The sequence below is a fragment of the Sander vitreus genome, chromosome 13 (genome assembly GCF_031162955.1).
Source record: "Sander vitreus isolate 19-12246 chromosome 13, sanVit1, whole genome shotgun sequence".
Lineage (NCBI taxonomy): Eukaryota > Metazoa > Chordata > Actinopteri > Perciformes > Percidae > Sander > Sander vitreus.
The window spans coordinates 16,378,241-16,401,125 of record NC_135867.1 but is presented as its reverse complement, the minus strand read 5'-3'; the positions used below and the strand labels follow the sequence as shown (position 1 = coordinate 16,401,125).

General features: G+C 37.2%; 2 protein-coding genes across 3 annotated transcripts; one reads left to right on the top strand and one right to left on the bottom strand.

Annotated features, from left to right (window-relative positions):
- Window positions 1-857: 857 nt before the first annotated feature.
- On the bottom strand, window positions 858-17,030 carry LOC144527596 (complement factor B-like). 2 transcript variants are annotated; one of them, XM_078265750.1, is made up of 20 exons: window positions 16,885-17,030; window positions 15,009-15,083; window positions 14,335-14,399; window positions 13,431-13,637; window positions 13,163-13,348; window positions 12,874-13,050; window positions 11,955-12,041; window positions 9,796-9,935; window positions 8,648-8,792; window positions 8,388-8,516; window positions 7,782-7,892; window positions 6,734-6,868; window positions 5,943-6,049; window positions 5,618-5,753; window positions 5,238-5,376; window positions 5,015-5,091; window positions 4,721-4,821; window positions 4,289-4,418; window positions 3,751-3,800; window positions 858-3,589 (listed from the first exon to the last, which is right to left on the bottom strand). In XM_078265750.1, exons 3-20 carry the CDS (start codon window positions 14,390-14,392, stop codon window positions 3,413-3,415), a joined length of 2,292 nt encoding a protein of 763 aa, XP_078121876.1. In that variant the 5' UTR covers window positions 14,393-14,399; window positions 15,009-15,083; window positions 16,885-17,030; the 3' UTR covers window positions 858-3,412. The 2 variants fall into 2 exon arrangements, with proteins under 2 accessions (XP_078121876.1, XP_078121875.1); XM_078265749.1 differs by lacking the exon at window positions 15,009-15,083.
- A 51-nt stretch (window positions 17,031-17,081) lies between these two features.
- On the top strand, window positions 17,082-22,375 carry chek1 (checkpoint kinase 1). The gene is made up of 14 exons (XM_078266510.1): window positions 17,082-17,236; window positions 17,495-17,560; window positions 17,919-18,033; window positions 18,415-18,523; window positions 19,108-19,172; window positions 19,253-19,322; window positions 19,416-19,604; window positions 19,911-20,015; window positions 20,111-20,194; window positions 20,279-20,357; window positions 20,446-20,614; window positions 20,811-20,942; window positions 21,182-21,283; window positions 22,146-22,375. Exons 2-14 carry the CDS (start codon window positions 17,496-17,498, stop codon window positions 22,239-22,241), a joined length of 1,380 nt encoding a protein of 459 aa, XP_078122636.1. The 5' UTR covers window positions 17,082-17,236; window position 17,495; the 3' UTR covers window positions 22,242-22,375.
- The last annotated feature ends 510 nt before the right edge of the window (window positions 22,376-22,885 follow it).

Below are 22,885 nucleotides of genomic sequence, written 5' to 3'. Positions count from 1 at the left end.
TTCAATTTTAGAAACTCAGCTCGGATACATCAAATTATTCGGATACATTTTTGACAGTACAAGTTAGTAACAAGGGAGATTTCCATCAAAATATTGCCTGCTATATCATTTCATATTCAAGCATTAGGATCAGAAGAAGCCATAGATGCATGTGAGAAAAAAGGGGGGAAAAGTGTATGTATGCAGTTCTTAATGGTAGTCATTTCTAAAATGGCCCATAAGGTTGATTTAGGGCTTGCAGAGAGACAGATCAGCCAGAGTTTAAACAGCAGACTGCTTCATCATGAATATGCTGTGTGTGCTAGAGGGGGAGAGAGAGAGAGAGAATAGGGAGTGGGGGGTTGGGAGAAGTGAGGCTGCCCTGGATATACTGTATGAATGCATGCTGCTCTATCCAAACACTGCTAATCAGTTTAGGTGTAACAGATTTATTTCAGTCAAAGGGTTTGTTTAAATTAATTAAGGTGGGGTAGTGGAAGTTGGCATTAGAGATTGATGCTCTGAAAAATAAAAGAGAAGACAGAGAGGTAACTGAGTCCCCCAGAGGGATTCAATAAGGAATGGACCTCCGTTTAAATGTCCTCCTTATTTACAGCATCTGAGACTAACAGAGGCTTTTATTCAATTAAGCCTCTCCCATTCGTTCCTCCTCTTACACAGTCTGTCTTCCTCCGTATCTGCCTCCTCCTTTTATCCCACTGACCTGCTCCCTCTCTCCCAATTAGTTAAGGGGAAACCAGATGAATGTTCCCATGGGAGGTTAGTACATCACTGACCTAACGAAGCACCACACACACACACACACAAAACCTAACGAGGTAGGCGTTTCACCATGTCAAAGAAACCAAACATTGATGTTGAAAATTCACCACTGTTTTTTGGTTGTTTGGACATTTAGTCAATATGCAGCAGTAAAGAGAATTGCTAAATGTACATTTTCACTGACAGCATAATGGTCAACAGATCATAGTTACACAGTAAAATGACATTTGATTTGAAGCCATAATCTTGCTCTGACCACAACAAATCATTTGTAATGCAATGGCCCTGTTTGTTTTGTGGGCTGTAAAGACACAGTAATGAAAGATAAACTGAGTTAGTTTCCATCTCAAAGCCAGACAAAAAAAACAACCTTAATTACTCACAAAAAAAACGTAACTTCTACTAAATTCAATATTGAATGATCTGAGCTGGCAACCCGCCAGGTGGACTGTCCGCAATGCGTAGGCCTGCACAGAGAGCTGGAAATGAGCCCTGAGTCACTGACCTGCGGGGGAGCTGGACGGCTCTATCAGCAGAGCTGATCCATAAAAGAGTTTTGATGAAACCTTTTAAGTGCTGTAGTAATCATTTAAGTCATTCCTTTTTATATAGTTTTGGAAAAGGCCTGAGAGAAAAAAAAGTTTAATCACCTGTGATTGTGAATGCATAAACCGTGTGCCATGTAAATTATGATAACATTTTTCGACTTCAAATAATATTATGTTTCACTTTCTCTAAATAAAGGGTACTCATTCCATTCCTGCATAGAGATAATTAGCAATTTGGAACTTACAAAATATATGTCTGCATTATAATGTCAATGAGTTATATTAAAATATCTTCACTTGTATATAAGCAAAGCCAGCCGTTGAATAACTTCAGGAATGTCGGTTTTGGCTGAACTAGTGAATTTACTACCTGACATATAAAGATAAAGAAATCATATATACTCAATATTGTCATACAGTAAACAATTGTTTTATGACATTGGCCACAATGCTCTAACAGTCAGCAATATTAAATGATAGCATTGTATTTTGTTCATTATAGCACAATGGTAGACAAATTTAAACAGTAGTGAAAGAGTTGTCTATTAGAATATGATATATAAAAATGGTCAGTATACACCAATCCTAAGCCTACACCTTTTTGGCTAATATTATTTGTTTCCCTCTTAATTTAATGCTTTATTGTAATTTGTTATATATCTTTTTGGAAAATTGTTAATAAGGACCGAAATATACGACTAATACTACTAGTATTACTAAATTGTCTCACTGTATATCGTCATGTTGCTAACACTGATCCAGGGTATTAACCATTTGGATTCTTTTCAAAAACATCAAGACGCAGGTTTATACTGATTATTTAACTTCTTTACATCCTGATTGACCACTGACAATACTGAATAATGATAAAGTACATGACTATTTGCATGACTGTACATGATATTTTGGGAATGTGACATACTTTTTTGTGAACATGTGTGTTTACCGTTCGGTTGACAATCTCCCCAACCGAACGGTAAGCAATCTTCCTCTTCTCTTCCTTGTCCATCTGAAACTGACACTGACTGTTTTCACATTTAAGAATAAACTGAAAACCCTCCTCTTTGATAAAACTTATAGTTAGGGAGTGAGGAGTTGCAGCGTACGCCTAGACCGGCGGGGCAGGGTGTATAGCTACAGACACAGCACCCCAGCTTCCCTCTGCTTCTCCTCATAGTCATCAGATCTACCTATCATATAATCAATAATATAGTGAGAGTAGAGGGAGGCAGGAAGTACAGCCCGATCTGGCAGGGGAGAGTTCAAGCCCGACCCGGCACCTCTCTTTAGCCTGCCTCTCTTAGTTATGCTATTATAATTCTAGACTGCTGGGGAAGTTCCTTCCTCCCTATGACACAATGAGCTGGTCTTTCATCTTTCTTTTCATTTGTTCCTTTTATGTGCATCCTTCTCCTAGAAATGCTTGTTACTAACCAAACCGTTATGCTTCTTCTTCACCCAGAATATCGCTTTGGATTAGGGTGGTACCAAGACCTGGGTCTTGGGTGCAGCTGTCGCTAGGGACCTGCTACACCCTGCTACACTCTGCAATTCCCTGCAGTGTCTGGCTGCATCCTGTCGCGTCCACCCATGCTGTGCTGTGCCACATTACACCCCGTAATGCCCTGCTGTGCCCTACTATGACATGAACTACTACGACTACCATTGTAGTCACTGTTCCATTTTCTTTATCGTGACTCTTACTGCCACTGTTCACACCCCCTACCGGCACCGTCAGACACCGCCTACCAAGAGTCTGGGTCAGCCGAGGTTTCTTCCCGAAGGGGAGTTTTTCCTCGCCACTGTCGCAATAGCTACCGTTAATGCTTGCTCTTGAGGGAATTATTGTAATTGTTGGGGCTTTGTAAATTATAGAGTGTGGTCTAGTCTTACTCTATCGGTAAAGTGTCTCGAGATAACTCTTGTTATGATTTGATACTATAAATAAAACTGAATTGAATTGAATTTATGTATGCTTTTGATGAGAAAACGTTATCTTTTTTATTGTGAACGCACATGACGTCTGAGAAAACTTTAAATCAGAAGCAAAATCACATAAGCCAGTGTTTACGGAATGCCAAATTACAGTATGCAAATACATTTTAGCTTTTCAAAAACGTAAGTGGTGCGTAGTCAGGTGTGTCATGTCCAAGGATCGATTTGAGAAAAGGGACAACTCTGAAAAGATTAATATGGAAATCTCTGGAGGTCTGATCTGACTCGACGACACCTCCACCCGACCCACACAAATCCTTGGTTCCCCAGCTGACCAATGCAACCTGTGAAAGAAATCTTTGGTTACTTTACAAAGTCAACAAGAACTTACATGGTCAAATTACATGACCTCATTTATTTCAATGGAGTTTTATTTTCCCTTTGTCATCAGGTGTCACTCATTTGTGATATAATATTGGATACATGAAAAAGAAAGGCTGTTTACCTGTATTGTGCGATGCTCATAGTTCTTGAACACAGCACCTCCAGAGTCACCTGTCCAAACACACAGACACACAAACACACACACACACACACACACACACACACACACACACACACACACACATGGTTACCTCCAAAATAATGGGCCTCAGTTACTGCTCTGTGCCACTGTTGCACATGCATAGTATATAAAATGCATGTAGACTAAAATATTCCTTGAAAGAATAACAGACCCACTTTCCGTCACGCATTAAGATTGGAAAACAAACAAGAACTTTCATTGATGATTAAGACTCAAAAGGACATGTATGTATTTGCACATTTACGAACGGATATTCTGGGGTGTTTTACAATTTTCCTTATTTTCCCAAAATCAAACAAAGACATGGATGCCTCTTTAATGTGTTTCTATGCAATTTGTAGTTAAATGTGTTGGTGAAATTACCTTTGCTTACCGCTCAACTCAGAGATGTTTATGGGATAGCAGCTCCTCATAAAGTAACGAAATAACTTTTATAAATGTAATAGAGGGAACGTACCTTTACATGCTATATGATCTCTTCTAGGAGCCTGACCACCAGTGCACAGAAAGTTGTCAGTCACGACCTCCTTTGGATCTTTCGTTGTTATGCCTGGGGCCTCTAGTGCATGTTTGATGCATGCATCTCTCTGCAATGGTGAATTGGAAAGAGGAACCACAGACTAAAGTAACTTTTAGGTTTTCAGTGAATAATGAAGAAAGCACACATGAGTCATGAGAAAATATATTTTAAAAAACATGCATGCATACATGTCCAACTATCACTCTCTCACACACACACACGCACATGCATGCACGCACCCACGCACGCATGCATGCATGCACGCACACACACACACACCCACACACACACACACACACACACACACACACACACACATAGGCACAGCACATTTATAAAAACAGCCCATTACTGTAGTTTAAAACTCACATTGTCGCCAATCTTAGCATGGACATCTTTTTCAGCTACCGTGGTCCCTTTCTTAGTCAGGAACGAGAGACTTTCAAGATGATCCTTCAACAGAATGTCCTCTGTATTTAGAGAACACAAACATTCAGTACATTCTACATCAGGCTCTAGAGGCCTAAATATTTTACATGAATATGAAATGTGAATTATTAGAAATAAAATCCATTTTATTTCTGTGGGTGCAAGGCTTAGTGACCGATCATTTTTAGGTATTTATGAGAACCAAGCTGTGTTACAGCTGTAGAGTTACCTTACCTTGTTCCTTGCAGGTGGATTCACCAACCAGTTGTAAAGCATCACTGGTCTCCTGGGTGCAAGGTATGCAAATAGGTCTGAACGAGACACCAAAAACACTTGATGTTTCAAGTAAAAAACATTTAACAGAATATTTGTACCATTTTCTCAAGGGGAGAGTTTATCTGGTTTTAGCTGGTTACATGTTTGTGTGTGACGGTGTTTGTAGGACACAAATTCTCACCTAGCAACACTGGAGATGTTAACAGCTTCCTCCAGTTGGATGAGAGCCACATCATAGTCATAGAACTCCTTCACACCCTTATTCCGTTTAGAAGTGATATTGTACTCCGGGTGTAAAGTGAAAGTTTTAACTTTTTTCTCTGTAAAAGAGACACAATGAAGTTTGTAATATTGTTGCTGTCATTAGGAGTAGGAGATACGTTTAGTCATAATAAGGTTTTGACCTCAAAACTTAGAAATATTCATTACCAAAACAAATAACTTGATATTGTAACACTTATTTTTGTTAACAGCTATAGCATAGGAATATGGCATGTTCAGATACCTGGAGAAGAATGGCATGAGTAAACATACAGACATTAAATAAACATTTAATATTACCTTTGCCCTGTCCATCATCAATAACAACTTTGACGTTCTCAGGTACATCTTCAAATGTGAAGCAGTGAGCGGCAGTCAAGACAAACTTCGGGGTCACCAGAGAGCCAAAGCAGTCTGTTGGCAATCCTGTATTCTTCTTAAATTAGGAAAATAAATGTATAATATAGTTTATAACACACTGTAAAAAACACACTGTTGTCACTAATCCAAATATGACTCAGTGGAAAACTATATTCCACTGATTTTGGAGGGATTGATATTGTCAGCCTTGTAAATGTATTTCACAGATGAATTATAAAGTTAAATGAAATACTGAAACATTCACCTTGATAGTAATGGATGCCCACCATGGATACCTTTGCCTCGTGTTTTCTTTAAGTATTGTTTCATATTCCTTGTGAAGACCACATAGACCCTTAACTTCTTCTTCATCTGCATAAAAACCCAACAAACCCAACCCAATCATTGTTGCTCATGTACAATAAATGCAATATAAAATATATTTGTGATTTATATATCTCAGTTTAAATTAAACTCTAAGTTAAAATTAAACATTACATGGTAACTTACAAACACATACATTAGAAGTTATTTGGGGTTTAGTATCTTAAACACATTACATTATATAAAAATAATCAACATATTAACTTATACAAATGTCAAATGCTGGTGGCAAAACGTAATGGTAATGGTTATTCAGCGGATCACCAAAGTCATTAGGGGAACATGAATGTCTAAACAAAATGTAATGGTAATAGTTTTTCAGTCTGCACCAAAGACATATATATATATATATATATATATATATATATATATATATATATATATATATATATATATATATATACTTACATATACATATATATATTGGGACAAATCTAAATCAAATCTGTCCATCCCTGCTAATAGTGGTGTCGAGCTAGAGGCACAGACCAAGAGTGATGGTTTTGCCTACTCTTTTCACCGTAGGAAACAAGAGAACCATGTTCTGGTCTCCAGTTTTCATCATATCGAATTAGAGGGTGGAGATACATAGTTGATGTACAAATAGAAATAACACTAACGTATAACCAGATGCATTAAGCATTCTTCCTTCAATTTCAAAAGATGACTTACCAATTATATCATCAAAGGTCTCTTGTAAATTCGTAATGTCCTTCATTTTGTAGTAATGCCTATCACCGATCCCTGTTGCGAGGGGCTGCAAGTCACTATCAAAGACCTCTGCTCCAATGGCAAAAATATAAATGTCTGTATTGTAATAGAATGAAACATAGCATTAAAAATTAGGCTCTCTTTTGTTGCCATAAAACACTCGGTTGCACTTTATTTAATCAATCAATCAGTCAATCAATCAATCAATCAATCAATCAATCAATACATTTGTTAAAATACCACATGTGTGTTTATCTATCAATTAGCCATTTCTGATGTAATGTGCCACAAATTACCTTCTAAGAAAGTCTAATAAGATCTAACAGTGGGAAATAAAGATGAATCTCACTTTAGATTATGGTACCGTTCTGGTCTAATGTGTCACTAATTACCCATTAATAAATATGTAACTGGGAAATAAAGATGCAATGTCCTGGCAGCTTCCATAGCTATGTTACTGCACTCGAATAGTGACATGGCATTAAATGCTCAGATGTCTTAACCAGTATCGGAGTAGAGCGTAGATGAAGCATGCATTAATAGCATATATATATATGCGCATGTAGCATATATATATATGCTACATGCGCATCCAGGGAGAGCATCCAGGCTATGAGGGACTGTGTGAAGTAGTGACCAGATATGACACGACTTAATGGTAGTTTTCCTCTAATAAGCAACAAATTGCACTAAAAGACTCTGCCCGAAATTTGGTTTTTAATAAGAGTGTAATTTGGTATAGCAATTTTAATTACAGCATAATTTAGGTGTATGGTGTCTATAGGGTAATGTGCTGGTATAACTGTATTAGTTTTCTGTATAATAAAGACCACACTATTTCTAGTTTTGGTCTAATTTGATAGAAAGTATGACTCATTACGTCTTATTGATGTATCGTAAAAAATACTGTAAAGTGCGACCAAACATTTTGTTCAAGCTGCCAGCTACGCAGTATTACATAGCAATGAAATGTCAGTGACATTATACCATGTGTATAAATAAAACTCACCCAGATATTCTTCTCTTGATTTAGCCGCTGGTACACCTGTCTGGTTCATGTATACCATGTTCTTTATTTGTTCAACAGTGGGTGCAGGTGATCCGCCCATATTATAAGCACCTGCAATGATGTACAGAAGCTTTATACGGAACATCATTACACAACATATGATATACATTGCACATTTAATATTTAAAGCTGTTTTACTGCATTCAGTTTATATTAATAATACTTTATACAAGATGCATCTTTACATACTATAAATTTAATTTAGTGCTGCTTTGATTGCACATACATTTTAAATTAAGCAAAGTTGCAGGAATATAGTTAAGTGGTGAATTGATGAATATTCAAGGAATATGGGAAATACATTTATTAGTTTTCTTGCTAAGAGTTAGATTAGAAGATTACTGTAATACCGCACTCAATTGGTGTCAATTTTCTCATCTAACTCTTGAAAAAGAAAGCAAATAAGTATGTTTTCCAAATTGTTGAATTATTTCTTTAAATAGTCTAGTTGCAGCCTGAATATTCAAATTCATAATTTGCTTTTAGTGAAAGAAATTGGCAGCTGCACTCCTAACGTAATTAAATATACCAAGTGGCTGAAATTACCATCTGTAAAAAAGATAAGGACGTGACGATGTTCCTTAAAAAGCTCTTCTCCAACTCGTCGCTTTATAATAGCCATTCGCTCCAAGAATGTCATAAAGACGCCGTTCAGATCTGTTCCAGTGTTTCTCTCTTTGAATCAAAACACACACACACACACACACACACACACACACACACACACACACATAGATCATAGATAAAACATAGATCAAGCTGTGTTCATGTTGTTTCCAACAATATATCTGATTTATATGACTTACCGCCTATTTTAAAATTTTTCAATTGAGTCAGGATGGCACTTCGTTCTATTTTTTGGTTAAAAAAATCAAGAATTTTGACAACTTCAAAAACTTCAGAGGAGAAAAAGACTATTTCATAGTTTGGAGTCACAGAAAAGGATGAAATCTGTGGAGACACAAAGCAAATAACTTAAATACATGGTGGATGAACTATGGTATTTTAACTTTTGACACAACTTTGTAAACATATGCAAACTTGTCAAACTGCTATGAAATATTTTGTCGATGCAACACCTCCTTATGAATGAAACTGCTTATGGTTGTTATTTTGTTGAGTACTGTAATTGATTCATTTATCAGCAGAAAGAGAATCCTGTAGTGTGCACGACAACAAGCCAAGGGACTTGTGCCAAGAAGCATCAGTCAAGATTATGATGTGTAATTTATAATGCAATTTACTTATAATGGACTGTTGTGCTGGTAGCCAAATGGGATGGTCTCATGTTTGTACATGTTTTGCGCACAGTGTGCCAAAAATGGTTATAAAAGTGTGTCAGACAGTGTAAAAGGCTTCATATGTTAGCTCACACCATAAACATGATACAGTTTATAACTTTAGTGAAATTCATTAGTACAAATTAATATTATGTCAGTCACATTGAAAAAGCTAATGCAGTAAAAAAATATTGCTGTAATAAATGCAAAAAAGTGTAAAAGTAAAAATGTCTGTTTCACATGTATGTATAGAGGCCCAAAGAGCAATATATTACATATGTATCTGTCATCTTCCAATGCATCATCCTGCTTCTTAAAAAAATAAAAAGTTTTTATTTCAAAATAAAACTATAAAATTGTCTGCTTTTTATATATTAAACAACACAATTTCTCCCAAATTATCATTTTACTTCAATATGAAATTTTTCATCACAAAATCTTTGTCTGTTACTGTAATCAAGACAAATGGAGCAAAGCAAGTTATATGATTGGCTGTGGATTTGAGCAGAATGAGCAGGCAGGTATAGCTGGAGTATTTTAGGGGGAACAATTGTATTGTGAGGCTATTCTGTGGCGATCGCCCTCTCCAATAAAAAAAGCACTGTAAAACATTTAACATATAAAACTCACTTGTCTCTCATTTTTTATCAAGAGGAAAGCCGTTTGTTTCTTACCTTTTCTATAAGTTTTACGACAGCATTTCTTGCATCATTGAAGTGTTGTTCTTCGATGCTCGCAGAAATATCCATTGCGATATAGATGTTAAGTGTACCATTTTTTGAAATCCTGATTGTTCTCGCCTCCTGTGTGTCATCTGAAGAATCCACAACAAAAACTGTTATTTTGCTGTACACATTTATATGTCATTCATATATAATTGTTTCTATAGAGAATTAAGTATAATGGAAGATAAGACAGTGTTAGATTGATACACAAGCTACAGAACTAACAGGGTTGGGTAGTAACGGATTACATGTAATCTGGATTACGTAATCAGATTACAAAAATCAAGTAAATATAATCAAACCAGATTACAATAAAAAAAAAGTGTAATCAGATTACAGTTACATTGTTGAGAATTACCTGATTACATTTTATTATGCAAACAATGCAACTTTTTTATGATAGCCTATGTTTTAATTTGACAAGCAGTTCCAATTGCCTGTGTAGTTTCCTGATAAGAAAAAGGTTCAAATCAAAACTCAAGATGGAGGAGCCGTCGACGTTGAAAGACTGACCTGTTTCAGTTGGGAAAAATGTGTGCAATATCGCCACAACTTCGATTTAAAGACAGTGGAAAATAATAATGTGTATGTTGTGTGCAAGTTGTGCAAACCAAAAGTGCAAGTATTGTCAACGGCGCTAACATCTACTTCAAATCTGAAGAAACACTTGGAGGTAAGTTGAACGTTAAAGCAACACTATGTAACTTTTCCCTCTTCGGTCCCCCTACAGTTTGCCTCATTGGAACTACAGCTCGTGCGGCCTGCCGCTACGGTGTAGTTCCAATGAGACAACCTGTAGGGGGACCGAAGTGGGAAAAGTTACATAGTGTTGCTTTAACATTAACATTACAGGAACATGCTCGGCATCGTTCAAACATTGCTAGCTATCAGGTGGTCCAATGATGATAAACTAATGGTTTCAGTTATTTCACCATTTAGTGAAGGTTAAATATGCATTTGCCACATCAGTATTGATCATGGTAGCGATGGTTAGGCTAAACGTTATGTCGACCACTCATAATGTTATATTGGATTTCTTTCTTTTTTTAAGATTATTTTTTGGGCATTTTTAGGCCTTTATTGACAGGACAGCTGAAGACATGAAAGGTGAGAGAGAAGGGGAATGACATGCAGCAAAGGGCTGCAGGTCGGAGTCGAATCTGGGGCCGCTGCGTCAAGGAGTAAACCTCTATATATGGGTGCCTGCTCTGCCAACTGAGCTATCTAGGCGCCATATTGGATTTTTTTAATGGATCTCTTAACGTTATCCTGGGATTCATTGTAACATCACTCGACTAGTTAGTTAGCTTAGGTTACGTTAAAGGTGCTCTAAGCGATGTCACACGTTTTTTAGGCTACAACATTTTTTGTCACATACAGCAAACATTTCCTCACTATCTGCGAGCTGCATGTCCCCTGAACACACTGTAAAAAAAACTCGGTCTCTGTAGACAGCCCAGGCTCTGCAAACGGCAACAAAAACAATCTGCGCCAACCTGCACCTGATTTGGGGGTGGGGGTTGCGCACGGAAGGGAGGGGACGGGATGAGGAGGAGGGAAGGGCGAGCTAGCCTCATTTTGTTTGAAAATATTTCAACGACAACGTCAACAAGAAGTGACATCACCCAACATCGCTTAGAGCACCTTTAATACAGATGTAATGAAATAATAAAGAGAAAAATCAAATGAGAATTCATTGATCAATTCTCTGGCCAGACTGTATGTTTACGCAAAGTCATGATGCCACATTGCTGTGGCGGTGTCACAAGTGATCTAAGAGTAATCCTAAAGTAATCAGATTACATTACATGTTTTGGGTAATCCAATGTTACTGATTACAAAAATTGCCATGTAATTTGTAGTCAGTAATGGATTACATTTCAAAGTAATCTGACCCAACCCTGAGAACTAAGGCATTATAGACAGAAGTGAGTCTTGATGGTGTTAACCAAACGTGGGATAAATTATTAATATAATTATTGTGATTAACATTATTATTGTAAACAAAATGATCTACCTCTTGAACAAGACATGCTGAAATAGCAAATGTTATCATATAGCATTGCTATTAGATCATGCTTATAATCAGATTAGTTACAGGAACTTACCAATGGGCTCTAAAGTGGTTAGGCTGCCTTTGATCGCACTGCCAAATTCCTGTGAAACTTCCAATGGAGTGTCATAGGTGTGTTTGTCTGCAAGAAGCAAAAGCCACATAAACAGAAGTAATTGTGACAGAGTGAAGTGATACTTAAACCTACATTGTGTAATTTTTTGAGTTGATTCTTAGCAAAAACCCCTTTGTTCTTTCACAAATATGTGCTCATTCATGTGTAATTACTTCCATCATCTAATCAAAGTATTTTCGTAAGAGTACAATCTGCCATTTAGAATCATTCAGAATGCACACGAGCGAGTCGTTCGTATTACAGCCGCCATGTTGCGCCTCCATCTTTAAAATACGTTAGCCAAAGAGGGACATACCTCTGCCATTCGCGCAGTGGCACCGTGACGAATGCCAGGGAGAGATTACTCGCCAGGGAAGCAAAAAAGAGAATTAAAACGACAACGCGACAGGCAAAGCAACAAGACCAAAGTTAACATTGGACATTATTTTTGTGCTTCACATGTTCAATGTTCAATGTCCAATCTCAAGTTTGAAACATTCGATTCACCCATGTATGGACATGAGGTGACTTTCAATATGTAATCTGTTTCTTGTAAACAGGCAGATTGATCTGTTTACCACAGATACTGACTCAGCTGTACAATAAACTGACCTTTACTTGCGTACAGACTGTGATATAAAAACTGAGGGATTAGTAAATAAAACATTAGTTGCTAACTTTTGTAAATTATGAGTGTTTGAACTTTCAGGTGACATAAACTCCTGTAAAATAACTTGACAAATTCATTGCTTGAATGTTGTGCCATCCCTTTTGTATATTTACTCCCAGCAAACCTTTTCATGGCAAAACTTTGATTAAAACACACAATGTCAACAGTATTTGTAGGTATCTGTCTTACAGTAGCATGATGGCTCTTTGCCAGTCCACTGGCCGTTCTCCTGACACACTCTCTCACTCGACCCCACCAAAAACAGGTTGCCATTGCAGCTGTAAGTCACTTTGTCGTCAATTCCAAATATGTTGCCTGTTCTTGTGGCGCCAGGTGGAATACCAGGATCAGCACAAGTATCCTCTGCTGTTGTAACAAGACAAAAGATAAGTCATAAAAGAGTCACAAATGTGGTTGTATCCCAAACTTGAAAGGAAATCAGAGGGAGAAAGAAAGTAGATGGCTGTTCATGACTTACAGTCACGGCTACAGATGGGAGTGGAGCCACTCCACTTCCCGTTGGGTAAGCACACACGTCTGGAGGAGCCGCGCAATCTGTATCCAGAGTAGCACTCATACGTGGTCTCATTGTCCACAAAGTACTTCTCCTGAGGAGGGGAGATGTTTCCGTACTCCATCACATTGGGGTCAGGGCATTCAACACCTACAAAACAAAACAATCTGAGTAATCATGTAGTGCAGGCAACCTATGGCTAAGTGAGAAACATTATCGTGACATCACTTACGCTTGCATCTCTGAGGTGAAAATCTTTGGGGCGCTGGTTTCCAGGAGCTATTCAGCTCGCACAGGCGAGTCAAATGCGGGTATGGATAGTAGCCCTCAGGACACTGGTAGACCAACATGCTGCCTATCTTCAGCTGCTTGGTCAGTATGTAATCACCTCCTACAATTTGCATTCTCTCATCCGTGCAATCACACCGAACCTCATCTCCTGAAAAATACATTAGGGAGATGTATGTACTAGAATATCAGACTTTAGAAAGCTTGCTCCTGAGCCAAAATTGTTTTCACAAGCAGAGTAGTAGCCTACTAGGCTACATAATTATTAAACTCCTCTCCATGTGTAAAATTCATTGTGTGCCCCTTTAACACAAAGGTCTCTCTAGGCTTTAAGATGTCTTGGTTCATAATGTAAAAGTGAATATACATGTGGTCTTATATTATAATTACATTAAATGCTGTCGACGCTTTGATGAAAACAAAATTTAGATTATTTAAAGTTGGCACTATAAGCAGGATGTAATAGGAACATGAAAGTATCTTATATTCAGCTGGCAGCAAAGTCTATATGATAGCTTTTAAAAACTGACGGTCCATCTCACATTAACAGCTTCAGAAAGCAAACATTCTCAATGGAGACAAAATATTGGATTATGTTTTCTATTGCAATTTTACTTTAATAACTGTTTTCAGTCTCAGTTTTAAATTGCTAATTGCCGTATGAATTGTTGTTATTTTGATCCCTAAATTACCCAATTACACATTGCTTAATAGTAGCCTAAACTATGTTACAAAAACTCAGCTTGATTTGTACAGTAAATATAAATATATGGACAACCACATGGACATTTGGAAAGTCAAAATTACATATATATATATATATATTTTAGTAAGAAAAACTAGCTCACCCATACAGAGGAGACATGAAAGTGCAGCAAGCCAGCTCCAGTGGATAGAAAATCCCATGTTGAACCTTAAACCAAGGAACAGTATAAAAATAAGAGAATGTTGCAGGATTCCTACATTTATTGTAAAGTCGACAGTGATGTTCAGAAGGAGGGACTTGATTAACAAAGACCATCCTGGTACTTATTAACTTGATACCAAATAAAAGAAAATCAATATAATGTGTAGGAGAACACATTTCCCAGAAATGTTGACCATAGCATTAGACCTTACTGTAATGCCAGGGATATTTAAATAATTCAGTTTCAATCAACTTGACTAATGTAGAAATAAGGAAGGTATCTTTAATTAGCTACAATTAGTACTCAAAGCCTCGGTTTTGTGTGTCCTGATCACACAAAACAGGCCTGACCTTAAGTAGGCCAGTTTTGGTTCTGTATTTTCCACACTGTGTACATACACGGTCACATGTTGGATAAAAAAACAAAGTAATTGTGAAACTAACCAACTTTCATCATTTCCCAAAACCCGCAGGCAATGTTGAGCTTTGCTTCTTGACACGTTGATTTAATTATTGATTGAACACTCTTACCACATACTACATTGGCTTAACTGTAGCTCTCCCTGACCCTTAGCTACTATACCTCCCTCTTCCTTCATTTGTTCAGTTACTTACTAATTTGCAAATACTCTTGTGTTTTAAAACAATCCGATCACGATTGTTTTGTGGTTTGCATCCTGTCATCTTGACCTGTGTGAGTTTAAATGAAACACACTAGAATATATAAATATTATTGTAACAGTTGCTCCAGTAATTTTGATGACGTGAGAGTAGATAGATTAGCAGGGGCACCAGAGGTAACAGTTGCCCTCTTTTATCCAAAAAAGGTTAACTAGACTAAAACCATTCCGTTATTGGATCATGTTAATAGTTCAGGGTGTGTACAAAACAAGCAGTCATTGCATATATGATTAAACACTTGTCTATATGCACCGATAAGCTCTGTCTCACTAAGAATAAATATTAAATTGATCAAAAACAATAACAATAACAACAACTGTGTAATTATATACATATAAATAATAAGTCACAATGTTATAAGCAGATCTAAATTCAGTTCCATACTTGGAAGATATTCCTGTGTGTGGATCAAAAAGAAAACAGAAAACACTACCTGCTTAATGAAACACTTGATACTGGTATTTTAAAGCCTGCAATCAATGCAAAGAATATAAAGTACACACACAATAAACTTTACTACAATCTCGAAAACATAGTACAAATTAAAACACCTTATTCAACAGTCAACATTGTTTTTGTTATCATGATTTGTTCTCAAAGTAACATTGCAAAACACAGATTTGTGGTCAAATAAAATCTTGTAAGTAGCCTATAGTAAGTCCTCTTGATGTCTACGCAACAGACATTACGTTCCTACACACAGGTTTTTATAAAACAAGCCAATCCCAATTGTTTTGTGGTTCGTATCCTATCAACCTACCATTTGTAATTAAATTGATCCTGTCTAAATTCAGTGAGTACACTACAATAACCTCTAAAGGGAAAACATTCTGAAAACTTGCATTGACCTTCTTTCTGTCCAAAATATCTTATTATTATTATTATTATTATTATTATTATTATTATTATTATATATTTTACACTCTACATAATCTGATAGTCAAGATTACTATGAAATGTACACATTCATGCTTCCCAGGACAAAAATTGTCTCTCCTCTAGTGCCGCCCTCTGGAAAAACTACACTACTGCTATTGTCTTATACAAAGGCACCATTATTGGTTCCATCTAACAATTTGGGGCATGTGATATATATATATATATATATAGAGATATATATATTCTGTAGGAGCTTTACACATTATACGGAACCGTAGTACCATGGCAGAAAAAGAAAAATGTATCAGTATTATGTTATTACGTGAAAAGTTTATTGTAATTACAAGAAGTTTTTCACGTTTTATCAAGATATCATCACGTTATTACAACGTACAAACTTATCAAGTTATAACAATATACTATTTATCACGTTAAAACGTTAAAGGTTTCGCGTAAAAACGTGATCATTTATTGTTTTAACATGAAACTTTTTAGGTTATAACGTGATAAATAGTATATTGATGTTATAACCAGTGACTGTAAAAAATAGGTTATAACTTGATAAGTTCATATGTTGTAATAACATAATATTTTGTTAAAACAGCTTGTTATTACAATAAACTTTTGTGATACTGATACGTTTTTCTTTTTCAGGCGTGGCAGTACTACACTTCTGTACATTTAGGCATGCACTTAAGGCCTATTTAAGCAGGGTCTCACACAAACTTTTAACATTTCTTATCATTGCAAAAAAGGTCATTTTTGTATATTCATGAACCACTGCGTCCATTTAGACTAAATGAAAAGACCCAGACGCGGATTTACTTATTATTTGTAAAATTCATCGACCATTTTAAATTTAGAGGATTGTGCACGTGAAGCATTTTATATTCATTATTATTATGAGTATATTACGTTTGTATTAGCCTACCTTGTGCGCATCATGAGTTTGCACGATGTAGCCTAGCTATATGACTTTACATTATGATTATAATTTGATAAGATACGGTAAAGAGCTAAAAAAAAAATGTTTGGCAGCAGGAGTATGAGAGGAGGCGGTAACGCAGCACGCAAGTGGCCGGAAGACGGAAGTAAAACACACGAAGAAGAAGGAAAATTGGACCGGAAGCGACGATCATGGCGGAAGTTATCGCAGTAAAACAACAACGCGCCAAATTTGTGCTATTCACTGTTGTCACTGCCTAAGACACATGAAGAAGTTTGTTGAATATTTGTGATTATACTTCGCTAGGAGACGCTGCTGGCTAAGGAAGGCTGTGCAGGTAAGATAGTTATTTAACTACGAGTTGACAACTTTTCAAATTATTCCGGTTGATTTAGCTCAGTGCCTCATGTGAGTAAATTACATTAAACGTTACAGTTTAACAATTTGAAAGATAAAATGGTAAATATTCGGTGGGCAGACACTGCGTAGGTGTATCTGCCTGAAGTAAAATAAAATGTGCTTGAGTATTTGCCTGGAAAATACATGTTTGTTTTTCTATGATAGCCTGACAAGGACTGGGTGTTTCTGTCTTTAGCATGGCTGTGCCTTTTGTGCAAGACTGGGACCTTGTTCAGACACTGGGAGAAGGAGCCTATGGAGAGTAAGAATTATCTTTAGTTAAATCAATGTCATGTTCTTCCATATATTGTACAGACTTTTTACACAAAATTCGGATAGGTAATTATTTATTGCAGCTATAACAGTTACAGTACTTTAGTTTGTCAGTGTGACCCTGCTCATGTGATGCAAGAAATCTAACCCTAAACGTATCTTTTTACTGTACGAGTTTTTTTCTTGAAATATGGACCTGCTTTTCTAGTTAACACAAGAATATCTTTAATACAATAACATGTTGAAGTCTGATTAGCAGCACACATTTGGTAACTTTTGACATCTTAAAAACCCTCATCAGGCTTCACCTATTTCGTGCTCACATCCATCTTTTTTTATGGTTGCAGAGTGAAGCTACTGGTGAACAGACAGACAGAGGAGGCGGTAGCAGTGAAGGTGATCGATACCTCTCAAGCTAAAGAATGTGCTGAAAATGTGAAGAAGGAAGTCTGCGTCCATAAGGTAGGTCATTTACCTTTAGTACAGTTAGTATAATTTAAAGTGTGAAAGAATAAAAGAGGAATTAACACTGGGTTTAATGGCACTTCAGAGTAGTTGAAACACAAGGGATGTGCATTTGCTAGTAAGGGACATGTGGTTGAGAAAATTGCCTCTTTAATTAAGTTGTCCATTACATATAATTTATTGTAGCTCAAATATGACTGTTAAAGTTTTTTAGTTTTAAACTTGCACAACAATCCCACAATGCAATTCTAACCAATACATGATGCATGTTTTTACATGTTATATGCACATATTGTTCAATGTTAGCTTTAACCTTTTAAACTGTTATTTAACCAGAAATGTTTAAATGTGCACTAAGTGACATTTGCTACTGTGTAGATGCTCAACCACGCCAACATCGTTCGTTTTTTTGGTCATCGGAAGGAAGGTGTAACTATGTACCTCTTCCTGGAGTACTGCACTGGAGGAGAGCTGTTCGACCGAATCGGTGAGATGGACGACTGCAGGTGGAAATTATAGGGCTACTTTCATGGAGGGGGCGAGTGCCCTGGTCTATGTTATGAGTAGTGATGTCTACATCATGTTACGGTCTTTTTTTGTCTTGTATTCTTGTCTTAATGTTATCTAAATGCCTTGTGATTTCTGCTGCAACCTAATTTCCCCATGGGGACAATAAAACAAGACAAAAAACTTTAAGAAAGGAATTGTGATACAACAACAACAACAACACTTTCTAATTCAATCCCAGCCAACAGCTTATTCTTCAATCTCACACTAATTAGTATTTTAATAAATGTAATTTATAGTACACTTGACCGTTGGATGGAAACCTAGCTTCATGTTTTTGCCCTCTGTGTTTTGCCCTTTGAATGAAAATGGATTTACGTAGCTCAATTGGAAAAATTACATACAGTATTGGCAGTGGATGACATAATAGCCAATATGAAATAATATCAGCCTGATACATTAGTGTGCTGCAGCTTTTTAGAAATTATGTTTATTTTATATGTCGCTGTGTATTTGGATGGTGGTAATTTATTCAGGTTATTAAAACGTTCTCTTTTATTTCAGAGCCTGATGTGGGGATGGCGGAGAAAGATGCTCATAAATTTTTCCAGCAGCTAATAGCAGCTGTGGTGAGTGAAGCAAATCTGTGTTGATGTAACTTTCTTCTGCTGTGTTTACTGTTATTAAATTCTCAGATGCACTTTTGCAGGAATACCTCCACTGTGCTGGCTTCACCCACAGAGACATAAAGCCAGAGAACATTTTGCTGGATGACAAAGGTGAGGAAATACGATGTGTATCAAGGTGTAGAAGGAATAACTGTGGCTTGCATTTGAAATAACCACCATCTACTGTTGTCCTCTACCTTTTAGATAACCTGAAGCTTACAGATTTTGGCCTGGCTACCATGTTTCGGTTCAAAGGACGAGAACGTCTTCTGAATCGACTCTGTGGGACTCTTCCTTACGTGGCTCCAGAGCTTCTCAGCCAACCAGAGTACAAAGCTCAGCCGGCAGATATCTGGGCTTGTGGGATTGTCCTCACTGCCATGCTGGCTGGAGGTACGATCACAACGTCTGTGTTTACAGGGGGTGAACACAATATCATACCAACTTCTATAGTCCAATACAATACAACACAATACACTTTGTATAATGAAGGTTTTAATGTAGCATTTGTATTACATAATGCTGCCATGCATTCTCTTAGTTTGCTTGTAGCCCACAGCAAAGACAGTGACTGTCTCACAAGATCTTAGCACAAGATCTTAGCATCTTCTCTTTGCACTTTCAGGTTGTTGTAGCAGCATTGTCTGTATGCAGTGTGTGGAAACGTTTTGTCACCGTCTTTGTGTTGCTTCTTTTCAGAGTTGCCATGGGACCAGCCCAGTGAGAGCTGTCAAGAGTATTCAGACTGGCTTCAAAAGAAGACATACCTCCCTCCTTGGAAGAAAATACAACCAATGCCTCTTAGTAAGTCCCAAATTAAGACTTTAAGTATAGTTTAATAAAAAGAAATTACATTATCTCTGAGCTTTATTTAATTCACGTTCAACTTTTCTCTTCAGGTTTGTTGTCCAAATTACTGCTGCCCAGTCCAGATACACGCATCATTATTGCAGACATACGGAAAGACCGCTGGTTTACTCAAGGCAAGTTTCAATATCAGTATAAGACAATCAAATTAATTTTAACTTTAATGTTACCGGACTGATGTTTGTCTGTGTTTTCTGCAGGTGTAAAGCAACCACCTCTGGGCTCAGGAGGAAACAAACTTCTTCGATCAGATGTGGGACTCATATCCCGGGCCAACAGGTCAGAGCTTTGTGTCTTTCTTATTTCAACTAAAATGTATGTTTCTTTTTTTGCCATTAATCCTAAAACCATGTTCCTCCCTCCGCAGTGATGACAGGATGCAGTTTTCCAGCTCTCAGCCAGATTTTGCGGCAGGTGGCTGGGAAGCCATGTTGTTAATTGGCCAAAGCGATGGCCAAGTCAGCTTCTCTCAGCCGACCAAGCCGGAGCACATGTTGCTGGGTAGTCAGCTCTTGGGCACACCGGGAGCAAGTCAGGTAATTCACATTTTTAATTTCTTTATACAACATATCTCCCAGTGTGTGTGAATTTTCCAGCAACACAGGCTCAGGGTCTGTTGTACAAAAGAGCAGGCATGATGTTTTTGTTTTCCTTCTGTTTTTCTATACAAAGACAATGTATGTTTTATGAAATCCTACCTTAATGCTGACTTCTTCTTACTTTTGTGTGTAGTCGCCGTGGCAGAGATTAGTGCGGAGAATGACACGTTTCTTTACCACTGTGAATGCCGATGTCTCCTTATCTGCCCTGAAAGACGCCTGTGACGGCCTGTCACTTGGCTTCAAACTCACCTGCACCAAACAGGTACATCTGTGCTCAAGTGTACAGGATTCAAAACGTTACAGAGGTTAAATACACTCTGACTACTGATGGGTAAATAAACCACCTTCTGCACCACGCAGCCAGGCTACACGCACGCACGCGCACACACACACACACACACACACACACACACACACACACCAGGATTAACACACAAGCCCTATCCAGCTACTTCAGATCATAATACTCTTGAGTTTAATGAACCTCTCTCTGTCTTTTAGGTGATGGTGAGCACACTGGACAAACGGAATAACAAACTCATCTTCAAAGTCCACTTGCTAGAGATGAATCAAAGAGTGCTGCTGGACTTCAGACTGTCTAAGGTCAGTTAAATGGTATATGTAGTGTTTCTAACAAGAATAATGTATTACCACATTAAAATTGAGACAAAAGTTTAATTGCCACTAAAACTAAAAATTTCCGACTGCCAGCCAGTGCCTCACTAGAGCATCAGCGTTATGAATGGTCGCACTATCTTTACCTTTATCAAAACAGCTGAAAAAAAGGCTGCTACAGTATAAGCATACAGACCTCTACACACATCAGACTGCTTGCTTGTAATTCAACATTTCTCCGTTCTTGGCTGAGATGGACGACATAGCGCTTCATACTGTAAATTAGCCAGCAGCTAGTGGCTTAATACCGACAAAACACCACAGTAGCCTATATTTCAGCCTGCATGCAAGTTAAAAAACAAACGAAAAAAAAAAAAAAACGAATATTCAAATCCCCAAAATTGAAAATCGAAAAAGCTACCTACCCAGCGAATGAATATTAGAATATTTGGATCCAGCCCTAATTGAGAGATGATGAAATGGCAGCTAATGCCAAGGGACATTAGTTTGTTTTTTTGTTTTTTTCAACCAGCAAAAATATACTTTTATACCTTTTTATATTACATTTTTTGTCTACTGTGGGTCCATGTAGCCCTGAAGATGCAGCAGGACAGTCTCCAAAACTGTTGAATCAATGATTTACCCATCAGTCCATATGACTTCATGCTTACACTTCTTGGTTCATATGTAAAACATTTTAGTTTAAAGACAAAATGTAACAAAACTAAAAGACAACAATGTATGTATTTTTTCTTTTGGTCCAAACCATGTGAAGTAAACTAAACTAGATAACATTATAAACAACCTGGACCGGTAGAAGATAGATGTTGATGTGTTTCTGTTTTTCCAGGGTGACGGTCTGGAGTTTAAGCGTCTCTTTGTGAAAATAAAACAGAAGCTCGGTGACATCATCAGCACTCAGAAGATTTTACCCCCCATCACATGAGCAGCCTTTACATAGAAATGCACACTGCTATGGTCATTGGAGGGAGAACCTGTATATATTTAGCTGTTCTATTGATATTTTAAATATATCCTGCTGTTCTCTTTGTGTGTGTGTGTGTTTGTGTGTGTGTGTGTGTTTGAAGTTAACCGGTTAAGTGTTAGGGACCAGGCAGGCAGACATTTTTGAAAAACTTGAGTTAAATCCTTACCTAAAGGAGTTCAGATTAGTGTTCGAAAGTCATGATTGTCAAAGTCAGGCACACATAGGGATTAGGCAAGTGTATTGTGTGATTTGTTCTGATTATGTTTGAAATGAAAGTCCAGACTCTTGAATAAATTATTAAAAGACCAACATTGTGAGCTAAATGTTCTGCTATAAATGATGCATATAATGAAGATGAACAAAAAAATTTTTTTAGGGTCTAATATGAGCTGACTCCAATGTTCAGTATCCATGCAAATCCTTTTATTGTTGGCTAAACAGTATACACACATATCATTAATGTAAAAATCAAAAGATCAAAGTTTTGTAGCAAAAAATATGCTTGTAAATATAGTTGAGTTGAGATCTACGTCACATGCTAATTATCCAAACTGTCAGCAAAACTTTAATTCCAGGTTAAATTACAACCAAAGGAGTCCGTG